Source organism: Lemur catta, chromosome 8 (assembly GCF_020740605.2).
Source record: "Lemur catta isolate mLemCat1 chromosome 8, mLemCat1.pri, whole genome shotgun sequence".
Classification (NCBI taxonomy): domain Eukaryota; kingdom Metazoa; phylum Chordata; class Mammalia; order Primates; family Lemuridae; genus Lemur; species Lemur catta.
The window spans coordinates 9,935,232-9,948,455 of record NC_059135.1 but is presented as its reverse complement, the minus strand read 5'-3'; the positions used below and the strand labels follow the sequence as shown (position 1 = coordinate 9,948,455).

Genomic DNA, 13,224 nt, shown 5'->3' with positions numbered 1-13,224 from the left:
CCAGTCTGTCTCATTAACATCTAGAAATCAATAGATCTAAAGCGAGTTCTAATTGTCCTCGCACCCTCTTCCCAGTATTAAGGTGTGGCTATTTCTAGCAGGCTGTGCTGCTGACACTTGATGAAAGAAGGTTCTTAATAAGCTTGGTTCTCCTTTCTGAAATGTTGAGATTTTTTTCCAACATGGGCAGAGAAGAAACGAGGGAATAGATGCCATCAAAGAGACAGTAGTTACTTAAATTCAGATGAAAGAAAGTTCATTGATAACAAACGGACACAATATACGTATTCCCCCAAATTCTGTTAACCCCAAAAGTATAATGAGGTTCATAATTTGGAAAGGAGAGCTGTATTGCTCATAAAGGGTCGCTGCCTGGGGTGGCCATTCTGGCAGGCTGGAAAGCAGGGCCCCGGGCCACAAGCCAGGAACATGTTGTTAGAGGCAGAGACAACGGGAACAGGAATTTACACTGAGTAGGGTGGCCAACTATACATATTTAACAAGCCATAGGAGCTATGGGGGGTTATGAATAAACATGCGCCTGTGCAGTCATGCTTTATACCCCTTTATGGGGTCCATTCACCTAGCAGGGGGCTTAGGATTTTATTTTTAGTTTACAAAGTATAAATGAACCAAGGCCTGGACACAAAAAAGAAGGCTCCAAAGTCATTTGTTTGCCTAGTTAAAAAGTAATTTTCTGGACTAATTCCTTACTAAATTAGAACCTTCTGTTATTACAAAAATTTGTTCCAAGATATCTCTTACTAAAGAAGTTAAATCTCAGTGATTGACATTGAACATTTCGATTCAAAAAAGAGTCTGTCAGTGTATCTTACTTTATCTCAATTTCATGCTCTATTTAAAGTAAATCTCATGTTCCCTGTCACATAACTTGGAATTGAGAATGAATAATCATTATCCGAAACACCAGTTTTCATTTTCTTTTGAGAGAAATTTATAGTTTTGCTCATTTATTTATGAATAATGCACAGATTTCATATGCAGATGTATGCAGATGGCTTCCTACTTCTTACTTTACAGTTCATACACAGAGATTTAGAGGACCTTATATCCTGTCAAATTCAACTGTATAATCTCTGCACTGGCAGGGACTTCAGCGGTTATCTAGTCCATAGTTTACATTAGGGTTCACTTTTTCCATGTTCTATGGGTTTTGACAAATGTGTAATGACATATATCCACCATCCACACAGAACAGTTCCACTGCCCTGAAAATCCTCTGTGCTTCACCTATTCATCCCTCCTACCCCAACCTCTGGCAACCATTGATCTCTTTTTGCTGTCTCCATAGTTTTGCCTTTTTCAAAAATGTCATATAGTTGGAATCATACAGCATGTACACTCTAAAGGTTGGCTATTCTTAATAATATGCATTTAAGGTTCTTCTGTGTCTTTTCATAGCTTGATATCTCATTTTTAATTTTTTTTTAGTGCTGAATAAAATACATTGCTTGGATGTACCATAGTTTATTTATCCATTTGCCTACTGAAGAATATCTTGGTTGCTTCCAATTTTTGGCAATTATTAATAAGGCTGTTATAAACATCTGTATTCAGGTTTTTGTGTAGACATAAGTTTTCATGTATTTGGGTAAATATCAAGGAGCATAATTGCTGGATTGTGTGGTAAAAGTATGTTTAATATTTCAAATAACTGCTATACTGTCTTCCAAAGTAGCTGCTTCATTTTGCATTCTCACCAGCAATGAATGAAAGTTCCTATTGCTCCACATCACTGTCAGCATTTGTGTTGACAATTTTTTGGATTTTGGGCATTCTAATAGGTGTGTAGTGGTATCTTACTGTTGTTTTGATTTACGATTACCTAATGACCTATAATGTTGAACATCTTTTCATATGTTTATTTGCTCTGTATGTGTGTGTGTGTGTGTGTGTGTGTGTGTGTGTGTGTGTGTGTGTGTGTATTTGGTGAAGTGTCTGTTCAGCTCTTTGGCCGATTTTAAAGTTTTATTTGTAATTAACAAATAATAATTGAATATATTTATGGGGTACAATGTGATGTTTTAATACATGTATACATTGTAGAATGATCAAATCAGGGTAATAGCATATCCATCACCTCAAATATTTGTCATTTCTTTGTTATAAGAACATTTAAAATTTTCTCTTCCAGCTATTTTGAAATATACAGTACATTAACAATAGTCACCTTGTTGTGCAATAGAACACTAGAATATATTCCCTCGTCTAACTGTAACTTTGCACTCATTGACCAACATCTTTCCTTTGCCCATCCCTCATCCCCTAGCTGTTGGTAACCAATTCTACTCTCTACTTCTATGAGTTTGACTTTTTTAGATTCCACATATAAGTGAGATTATACAATAATTGTCTCTCTGTCCCTGACCTATTTCTTTTAACATGATGTCTTCTAGGTTCATCCATGTTGTTATAAATGACAGAATTTCCTGTTTTAAAAATATATTAGAAAGCTATACATGAGTGGATTAATAAAATGTGGTATATGTATACCATGGAGTACTACTCAGCTATAAGAAACAATGGTGATATAGCACCTCTTGTATTTCCCTGGATAGAGCTGGAACCCATTCTACTAAGTGAAGTATCCCAAGAATGGAAAAACAAGCACCACATGTACTCACCATCAAATTTGTTTCACTGATCAATGCCTAAGAGCACATATAGGAATAACATTAACTGGGTGTCGGGCAAATTGGGGGGAGGGGATGGGTGTATACATTCATAATGAGTGCGATGCACACACCATCTGGGGGATGGACATGCTTGAAGCTCTGACTCGGTGGGGGGTCAAGGACAATATACGTAACTTAAACTTTTGTACCCCCATAATATGCTGAAACAAAAAAAGTATATTAGAAAGCTATAATAATTAAAACAGCATGGTACTGGCATAAAAACAAATACATCGACCAATGGAATAGGATACAGAACCAAGAAGTAAACCTACACACCTATGGTCAACTAATTTTTGACAAAAGTGTGAAGAACACACAATGCGAAAGGATAGTTTCTTCAATACATAGCATTGGGGAAACTAGAAATCTACATATAGAAGAATGAGAATGGACCCTTATCTCACCCCTTATGCAAGGATCAATTAAAATGGATTAAAGACTTAAATGTAAGATTTGAAACTATAAAAATACTAGAAGAAATCATAGCTGAAAAGCCCCACAATATTGCCCAGTTTTTAATCAGGTTGTTCATTTTTTCAATTATTAAATTTTAAGAGTTCATCATATATTTTGGATACTAGTCCTTTGTCAGGTATATCTTTTAGAAATATTTTCTCCCAGTCTGTGGCTTGTCTTCTCATCCTCTTGACAGTTTCTTTCACAGAGCAACATTTTTAATTTTAATTAAGTCTAGCTTATTAATTCTTTCTTTCATGGATTGTATCTTTGTTGTATCTAAAAAGTCATCACCATACCCAAGGTTATCTACATTTTCTCCTATATTATCTTCTAGGAATTTTTTAGTTTTGTGTTTTACATTCAGGTCTGTGTTCTGTTTTGGGTTAATTTTTGTGAAGATTGTAAAGTCCGTGTCTAGATTCATTCTTTTGCATATGAATGTTCAGTTATTCCAGCATGATTTGTCAAAGAGACTATCTTTTCCTCATCATATTGCCTTTGCTACTTTGTCAAAAGTCAGTTGCCTCTATTTGTGTGGGTCTATTGTTGGGCTCTCTATTCTGTTCCACTGGTCTACTTGTTTTTTCTTTTGCCAATACCACACTGTCTTTATTACTATGTCTGTATAGGAAGTCATGAAGTCAGATAGTGTCAATTTTCTGACTTAGTTCTTTTTCTTCAGTCTTGTGTTGATTATTCTGGGTCTTTTGCCTCTCCATATAAACTTTAGAATCAGTTTATTGATATGTGCAAAATAACTTGCAGGGATTTTGATTGCGATTATGTTGGACCTATATATCAAGTTAGGAAGAACTGATATCTTGACAATAATGAGTCTTCCTATCCATGAATAAACTTTATTTTTTTAAAAATATTTTTGCTGGATAAAGTATACTAGGTCAACAATTTTTTTTCCTTCAGCATAGTAAAAACGTCATTTTTTTATAGCTTATGTTATTTTTAATGAGAAATCTGGTATTTTTGTTTGTAAATCTCAGTATGAATGCTTCTTTTTTTCTCAGCTGCTTTTAAAACTATATCTTTATCATTGTTTTTTAATAATTTGATTATGGTGTGCTTTCATGTGTTTGTCTTTTTGTTGATTCTACTTAGAATTCATTGTACTTCTCAATTTGTAAGTTTATAACTCTCATGAAATCTCATATTCATGTGTATCTTTAAATCTTTGAGCATATCTCTAATAGCTATTTAAAATCCTTATCTGCTAATTTAATCTTCTTTGTAATTGCTGGATAGTTTTTATTGATAATTATACTTCTGGTTATAGATGACATTTATCTGCTTCTTTGTATGTGTAACATTTTCTCTTCTTGGATGTTACATTGCAAATTCATGTTGGTGAGTGTTGGATTTTGTTGTCTTTCCTTACACAATGTTGGACTTCATTCTAGGCTAAGTTAGATTCACTTCAGCTTGATCTCTCCACTGCTTGCTTTTAAGTGTTTTTGAAGAAGTTTAGACAAGCCTTTATTGGTAGGGCCAGTTTAGCCCTAAATCTGTGGTGTGATGCTTTTAATGTCTCTACTAAATGCTATGTATATTTAACATGGATTCTTCACTTTGGCTGGTTGGAACTAAATGTCTGCCAGTCCTGTGTGAGCTTATGGAACTGTTCATTTTACAACTCTGGCTTCATGGAGTTGTACCTATGTATGCATGACTCAGTATTCAGCAACAGGTTGAGGGGATCCCTGTGCAGATTTCTGGAGCTCTTTGTCTGCATATCTCCCTCCAATCTCTGTTTCCTCACCTCAGAGTGCCCACTGAAGTCTGCTCAGGTTCGCCCTTTTTGCACTGATGTCTGAAAATGGAATCCAAGCAGAAAGTGGGGGCCATTACTGGGCTCACCATGTTTATTTCCCTTCTTTCAATGTGCTGCTTGTTGTACAATGTACAAAACAGTTGTCTCATATATTTTTCCTGTCATAGAATGAACACTCAAATATTTGTTGGATGAATAATTTCTTTCTTGAAACAAATGTAAATGAATATGCAACTTAAAATAGGTTTCTCAAACATAAGATATGTCAGCAAGTATTTTTTTGTAAGAATTATGAATATGTGTTTCAGTCAGACAGTGGCCTAAAAATGTATTCAGGACACAATAGCTCGCCACCTCTGAACAGAATTAAGAGTGCGTATATCACTTACCATATTCTTGTGTGTAAGTGGGTAGAACTGTTTCACAAAGAATTGAGTTTTGTATTTAGCTATTTTGACGAATCAAATCCTATAATAACATCTAATAACTTAGAAAATGTAAACTAAATATGGCTAATTTTCCGCTTGGCAAATCCGGGGAATTCTCTTGTTTTAATAAAATTCTCATACTGTTCATGACAAATTTCTCTTGGAAAAGATCTCCTGGAATAAAGGTAACCATAGCCCTAACCCTGAACGATGACAACACCAACCATAAATTAAACACTTATTAAGTATTGACAACAGGATAGGCACTAAGGTAAGAGCTTTATTTCCATTTCTTTATTTAAAACTGAAAAATCCTCCTAGGATGTAATTACTATTATTTTTCCCACCAACAGGTGAGTAAACTGAGGTAAAGAGATCAGGGAACTTTCTCAAGGTGACATAGTTATAAAGCTAGTTAGTGAAGTCCATGTTCTATAATAATTCTTTATATTAATTCACAAAGAAAAAATATGAAATATTTAGTGCCTATGTTTTGGAAGCAGACCCAGGTCTTGAGTTTCTAGAGCAGATAATTCCACATTCTTTTTTGCTTTATTAGTGGAAAACCAAATCAGACATCCCTATCATGAGCTGAGAGGATGTGTTCTTGGGTCATTATATGGAACAAAAACCTAAGTCAATTGGAGGCTTTATTCAGATATATTTCCAAATTCTTATTGAAACATCCCTGGGTTGTATCTATTTTAAGGATAGTATCAGTAACATTTAATTCAAAATTGTATAATGAAGTTTTTTCAACTTCAGTGACAATCACAATTTGATTTGAACCTACAAACATGAATCATGTTGAACTATGAGCTTATGTATGTTCTCTAAGTAGGTCACCTTTTTGTCTAAAAATGTCAGCTGGGTTATGATCTCTGTGTTTAAGTAGACTCTAAGTCAGGTACCTGGATTCTATAAGGGTTTTCCATTTGCTTGTATTTCAAGTAAGGTACATTTAAAGAATTACACATTGGCTATTTTGTCTCTTTAACTCTTTGATCACTTTTTAAAAACTTGCCATTCTCCATACTACCTGGATCAAAGTCTTAAATAAACATTGTCTATAGCTGGAGAATGACTGATATATAAAAACTTGTCTTCATCAGCTCAGCCTACTTCATTTGATTCAGCTTTGTGTTATTTTGTTTGTATGTGTTCATGCTTTCTCCCTGTCACTCTCTTTCAGGGTTTCATCCAGCTGGAAAGTTAAGTTCTTAGTTCTAAGTGGCTAAGAAGGATATCCTCAGATCCACCTGAACTATGCACCAAATACACCCAACCACAACTGCAACCTGTCCTGATGCCCTCTGATAGGGAGCATCAGAACCTGATGATAGAGCCTTTCTGCTTCCCTAGAGAGCTGCTGAGACGTGGTGAAGGCTGTGTTCAACTTGTTGACTGCAGCTAAACATTTAAAAATCACAGGCTGTTTGTCAATAATGAACAATAGGCATATGCCTCTGAAAAGACAACACGGGCTATTTCTCCAATGTATGTTTTTCAAGGCCAGAGGCTTAATTTTTGACTTTGTTTTCTTGTTTTGTTTAATTTTAAATATAGACAAAAAATAAAGAAATGATATGATGGTCTCATATTCAGGAATCTAACGAATTTTCTACAGAAAATGTAAGTTGTAAAAGGAATTGACACTTTTTAAAGCAGCCTGAGAGAAATAATTACCTTGCCTCAAATTCAAATTGCATTGTCAACTACATTACAATTTTCTGGAAAAGAACTGCTGAAATGACAATATTCCAGTGTTGCTTTGCACTTATACTGCCAGAATTATACCATGCATCTGAAGGGCCAGGCTTTGTGGGACATGGTGTCCTTGCCAAGATCTTTAGAATAAGACAAAAAAAAGAAAAACTTGAAAGAAGAGACACTAGGGAGAAGAAAAATGAGAGGAGAGAAAAATGATGCCAAAATATTTAATGTCAAATTCCAACGCTAAAATTCATTTAAATTTAGCTGTTTTCAAATGAATAAGTTGGCATCATTAATTATTATTATTATTATTTGCTTGAAAATTGCCATGAATGAATTTTAAAAGGTAGCAAACCATGGGGGGAGATTAATTTTAATGGCAAGAATGATACTTCTGCTATATAAACGAATTCAATCTGTTTTGGAGATTTTAAAAAGAAATTTACTTTCCACTTTTTGTTACAAGTGCATATTAACCCCGGTCATCATTTTTGCCCCCTCTGGAATTCAGTTCTTGCATCAGTAAAGTCCCTATATGTCTAAGATTTAGAATAAATACTAATCAAGATGCACACTCCAGTCGCATGCACCCTCTCTAGTCCAAGAGGTGGTTCACTCACCTGTGGTTTTGACAGACGCTCACATCTGCGTCTCCACCTCTTACCCCATCTGGGACCTTTTCTTCATTCAAATGCTCTTCGGCTTCCTCTAGGGGGCTGCTTTCGGAAAGGCTGTGTTTGGGTTCTCCAGCACAGGCTTCTCTCTGATCTATTTCTATCTGGATCAAAGGCACTTCCCTTGAGCAAAGAGATTGTCTCGTGTGGTTTAGAGGGACAGCATCATGACACGAGGAAGTTTCCTTTTTAGCATCTACACTGCTGTGGCTTGTAAGAGGAGCAGTTTTGCTTGGAGATGACACTGGAAGATGTTTGCTTTCGGCAGCAGAGTCTCTCCTAGGGTAATCGACAGGCTCCTGAACGCGCAGAGTTGGCCCGCCGTACACCCTGCTCGCGGCTAATTTATTCGCACATTTCTCCCCCTGTAAGGGACCAGGCCCAGGCTCAGCAGCCGCGGCCTCTGCGTCATCCACGATAATTTTGTTCTTGCGCATGAGGGCCTTAATTGAGCTTGCCCACGTCTCGTGAATTAGCATGTTTGTGATGTGATCAGTCCCACCTCTCCGATACAGGCAAGAGTCCGACTGGCAGAGACCCGACGAGGAAGCGCTACCGACCGGCTGCACGTTTAGGAAATCTTGCGGGCAGCTCTGAGCAAAGCCATCTAAGGAGTTGGCTTTGATGGGCGCACTGACCGTCAACCCGGCACAGGGGGACCTGCTATCCGGCACCGACGACTGTCTGTAACAAAGCGGGGACCGCAAAGAGGGGGACAGCAAGCCAGCCGTCCAATCCTGGCTGCTCCGTCTGGACGAGGCGCTGTCTCTGCTGTCTCTTTCGACGTCCCTGAGCATGTACCTATAGAACTCCTCGGTGATGCTCTCCGTGCTGGACTGCTTAGAGGGGCAGCTCGGCCTCACGCTGAGGTGGTCACTCGTCCGGCACGCCTGTTGCATGGCTGAGCTCAGAATGCTGCTGGCGTTCTTGCCGGCGTAGTAATCCAGCAGTAACTCAAACCCTCTCCCTTCGCTTTCCATCTGGTTCACCATGAACCTGGAAAACTCGTCGGTGATGCTCTCGCAGCTCGACTGCTTGGAGACCGAGCTGGCCCTGCTGACGGGCTGGCTTAAGGTACTCATGAAACCCAGGCTGTTGACATAGGCCCTGGCTTCCGAGTCCTCCTCGGGGATGCTCTCGCAGCTGGAGGCCTTCAGCCGGCTCCACCTGTCCCCGCTCAGTAACCGATTCCGGGGGTAGCTCTGGGCTTGCCACACGCCGTCCACCATGGAGAACTCCGTTAGGTTCATGATCTTGGCGGTCACTTCATTTGCAAAGATATTGACGGAATCCGGGATGTCCTCAAGGTTCATAGACTCGTCCACAACCCTGTTCATAAGCTTCTCCTTAAGCTCAGGGTGCTCATCTGTCTTCCTCTTGATCTCACTGAGCCGGGGTGGCTTGTGTTTCCTCACAGCAGCCCCACCCGCCTGGCTTTCCTTCTTTCTCTTCAAGGATCGGCAAGATGCGTTGGGTGTAACCAGAAACTCGCTCCCTCTTTTCCATGCACAAAACCAGGGTTGTTTCCCATTGGAGTTGTCAAGGCAAATCGCTGCTATTTCGGTTGCCATGGAGACCACCGTCTCTGCTAATTCTTCGGCAAAGTCTGCAATGCAGTAGATGTCTGCATGCTTTGCTTGCAGCATGGATTGAGCAGGAAGTGGCAAGTCATCCCCTAACAAGGACAGATTACCTTGAGCTTCGTTGTTTAGAGGTGTGGCACAATCGTACTTTTCTTGGGCATCTGGGTTGATATTGTCCTCAGCATCCCGGGAACCACTCCTGCACTGGCCTACTGTCAGTGACCTTTCTGCTTTGAAACAGGCTCTCCATTCATTGTCACCATGACTGGGTGTCTGATGAGGGCTTTTTGTATCCTCTGCCACCATTCCTTTCAGATATATTTCCTTGGGGGATGTTTTAGCAACCGAAGAATCTGGCACTCCATGACTACATGATAATTCAGATGGCAGTGTGGGGTTCTTGAAGAGACCTGGCCTCATGCCACCCTTGCGGTCTTGCTTTGGATACATGTCATCCACAAGAGCATCGCTGAGTGGATAGCTGCTGGAGTGTTCAGTGGCTTTTGTTCGTGTTTGACCAGCAGCCTGATCCCATGGCTGGTAGCCTAGTTCTGTCTCCTTGGAAAGCACAGTGGAATGTTCACCAAGCTGTATGATATGGCTCATCTTCTTGAACGTGAAGCATACCACATTGAAGAGCAGTTGGTTTGTACTTTCCATTAAGATGTCCAGAGTTTCCGAGGAAGGCCTGCCATCATTGGGGTTGATTATTTGATTTTTCCGGTGAACTTCATCAATGGAATGCTTCAGGATCACATTGGACAGGGTCTGTGCCAGATCATTCCTGAGGACATTTTCTGAGCATAGGGTCTGAGGCTTTGAAGCAGTGTCTATGATTCTCCTGTTCATGGATTCCATGAAGTCTCCAATGCTGTTGTAGTTGTTAGGCCTTGTTAAAACCAGAGCAGCCTCCTTGAGCAGCCCCTCCACAATGGCTTCCTTTCCCAGCTCCATCCCTCTCCCTGTTGCTAAACCATAAAGTGGCGGGGTTGCTTCAGAAGACTCAGCTGTAGGTAAGGAGCCACTTGGAGCCACAGGGCACGTCGCCTCTTCTCTTTCACCCAGGCCACAGACAGCAACGGCACTTGCCACCTGAGTCATGCCACACAAAGCAGATGGAAAGGAGTATTCGCTGAGGGAAGGCTCCCTGGCTGCAGGGGATGCTTGAGTTTGCAGTGCTTCACTGTCACCCAGTTGACAGTGTGATACTAGGGCCTCTTGCTCCATTTTGAGTCTTTCTGTGGCCTGTGGACTGGAAATGGTCCCAATTACAGTGGCCGCACAAGCTAATGCTACTTCTAGAGCACTCTGGGGATGTCTGCTGGAGTTTTCTCCAGAGTGGGCACCTGAGGTTTCCACGGAGACTTCCGTCTCAGGCCACGAGGAGATGCCTGGCTCCAGGGCAGCATCACTACCATCTGGACTCTGGACAATGACAATTTTGGGGAGCTCATTCCATGACCGAGGGACCACAATATCTTTTGTGGAGCAGCAACTGGGAAGCAGAGCACTTCCTCCAGACACACTGACTGCAGATTCCTGGGGTAGTGTAGGCTGAGACTGAGATAGTCTAATAAATGCGTCTTGCAGCACGGATTCTGCTAAATTTGTAGCATACTCGCCAGTTGTGACTTCTCCGTCTTGTTCAGGAGGAATAGAGTTTCTTGCATCTTCCTGGTCTCCTGAGTCCAGCTGGCTGGCCTGCTCAGTGACAGTGCCACATGCAGAAGGTATCTCTTTAACCATCGTGGAGAAATAAGCATCACTTGGAATATGCAGAGCCTGTGATTTTTCCACTTGACCTTTAAAGATTTCTGAACAATAACAATTTGTGGCTTGTCTCACATTCCCCACAGCCTCACCTTTCCACTGTGAAGGCTTGGCTGAGGCACCCAGACCCTGCAAGGCTGTGTTCTCTGCTAGGTTTTCCGGAGATCGTTCCATTTTAACGAACGGTGTATGATATTTGCCAATGTATTTGTCTTCCAAAGTATAAAGCAACTTTGCCTTGTAATTCCATTCCTCCTGGGTAGCTTCCTTTGGCTTTTTACTCTCCAAAACATTGGCTGAGACATTTATATTTTCATACCCTAGTGTAGAGAAAATGAAGATCACTATCACTTTTTGGATAGCAGGTTATCATGAATCTAAAGTAATAATTACTTTCTAAAAATACCTTAAAGTATCAACTATCTTTTTTTCTTCAAGTATAGCATTTTGAATATTTGTTTAATAAAAGTGAATCCGAAAGTCTTTTGAATTTCGTTATGGAATGCCACCCAATAAACTGGCTATCAATGTGGGATACATATGCAAGCCCTAGAGTAGGAGAAGTTGTTTGGACAACTGAAGACTCACTATTCTTTAAGGAAAAGCAACCCAAACAACTGCATCTTAGAGCTTCCCACTGGGTACAAAGGGAGGAGGGAGGATGTTTAGAGCAACATAAGTAGTGGGACTTGTTGCAAAGATTTGCTCTAAAGTTTACATAGGACTTTCCCCAGGGATAGTGACAACAACGTCTGGGGTATACCTTTCTCTGTGGCTAAAAGTGAGGAAGAGGAAACCATTGTTCATTGAGCTCTGTTAATAAGTCAACAGAAAGAGCTGAATAAATGAGTGTTAAGCACTTTCCTGGCTTATCTCCTTCTGTCCTCACAAAAATTATTAGCTACAGGCACTAGCACACTCCCAAATTACAGGTAAGGAAACTGGGGCTCAGAAAGATTCTATAACTGGCCCCAGGTCTCACAGCCTCAAAGTGGCAGTGCTGAGATTCAAATCCAGGCCAGTCCAACTTGGCTCCAACTAAAATATGGCTTGTATGGAAATCTCAGGGAAGTTAACTTTCCTCCCAGTGATCTCCTCCATCTCTTGGCAGGCAGGAGGATTTCTCTTTAAAGCACACAGATTTCCTCTGGCATCCCTAAGGCATCGTTGGGGAGTCTGGATCCATCCGACCATTAAGTCTGCTAAGTGCATTTGTCAGCATCTTCACCGGTGTGCTCTCCTCCTTCCTTCCTTAAAATTTAGCAAGTAACGATTGTGATGTGTCAGCCACACTGACGGGGCCTGAAACTTTTCTGAAATCTCACCCAGACATTTTTATATGGTGACTAATTTCAAGATGCACATTTGTTTTATTGGAAAGTTCTCACCATTCCTGTATTCTTCCACCTCGCTTTCCTCCTCCAAGTGCTCAGACGCGGTGAGAAAGTCTTCCTCAATTGAGGATAAAGAACAGTTTGTGTCATCCTCCAGTTTCAAGACGTTTGTTTCCAGGTGGAGCTGCCGCTCCTGCACCAGTTCCAGACCAATCAAAAATTTGTTGATTTCAAAGATGATGCAATTGGTACTGTTTGGTCTGTTACCTCTTGCACATTGGACCAAGCAGATATCTGGCAGCCAAGGGCACTAAAAGTGGAGAGAAAAGAAGGAATTTAAGCAAAATAAAAGACTATTTGTGCTGACCTTTCTCTTTCCACCAACCTCTCCCGTTAAAATGAGTGGGGACCTTTAAAATATTTGAAATATCTTCTGAGCTTATATTGATGGATTGCTTGAAAAAAATTCAAGTGTTGTTTGGGAACACAGGGTACCTGGAAGAAAGTTTGATTTAGGGGAAAATAGACCAGCTGTATTATATATTTTAGTTTCTCCTGGTCAAAGCAAAAATTGCACTGGGCAAAGTTAAATAGGCAAGGAAGATTTTATTCAAGGCTATTGAAATAGGGAAGAGAGATCAGAACTGAGTTGGACCACAACTCCACTGAAACAAAAGGCAACAAGGTGGCTTTATTCAAAGGAACAGTAAACTTTCTTGTATCTTCACAGCAGGAGGTAGTAGTTTTACAACTTGGAGCAAGGCTCCCACAGACATTAGGC

The 13,224-nt window shown here is 40.3% G+C and overlaps 1 protein-coding gene across 1 annotated transcript in view; it reads right to left on the bottom strand.

Annotated features, from left to right (window-relative positions):
* The window catches only part of LOC123644096 (SPHK1 interactor, AKAP domain containing), a 97,484-nt gene that overhangs the window by 13,682 nt on the left and 70,578 nt on the right, over positions 1-13,224 (bottom strand). The window contains exons 5-6 of the mRNA XM_045560273.1: positions 12,498-12,753; positions 7,703-11,429 (exon numbers count right to left, since the gene is read on the bottom strand). Coding sequence (XP_045416229.1) covers positions 7,703-11,429; positions 12,498-12,753 — 3,983 coding nt within the window. The remainder of the gene's footprint in view (positions 1-7,702; positions 11,430-12,497; positions 12,754-13,224) is intronic.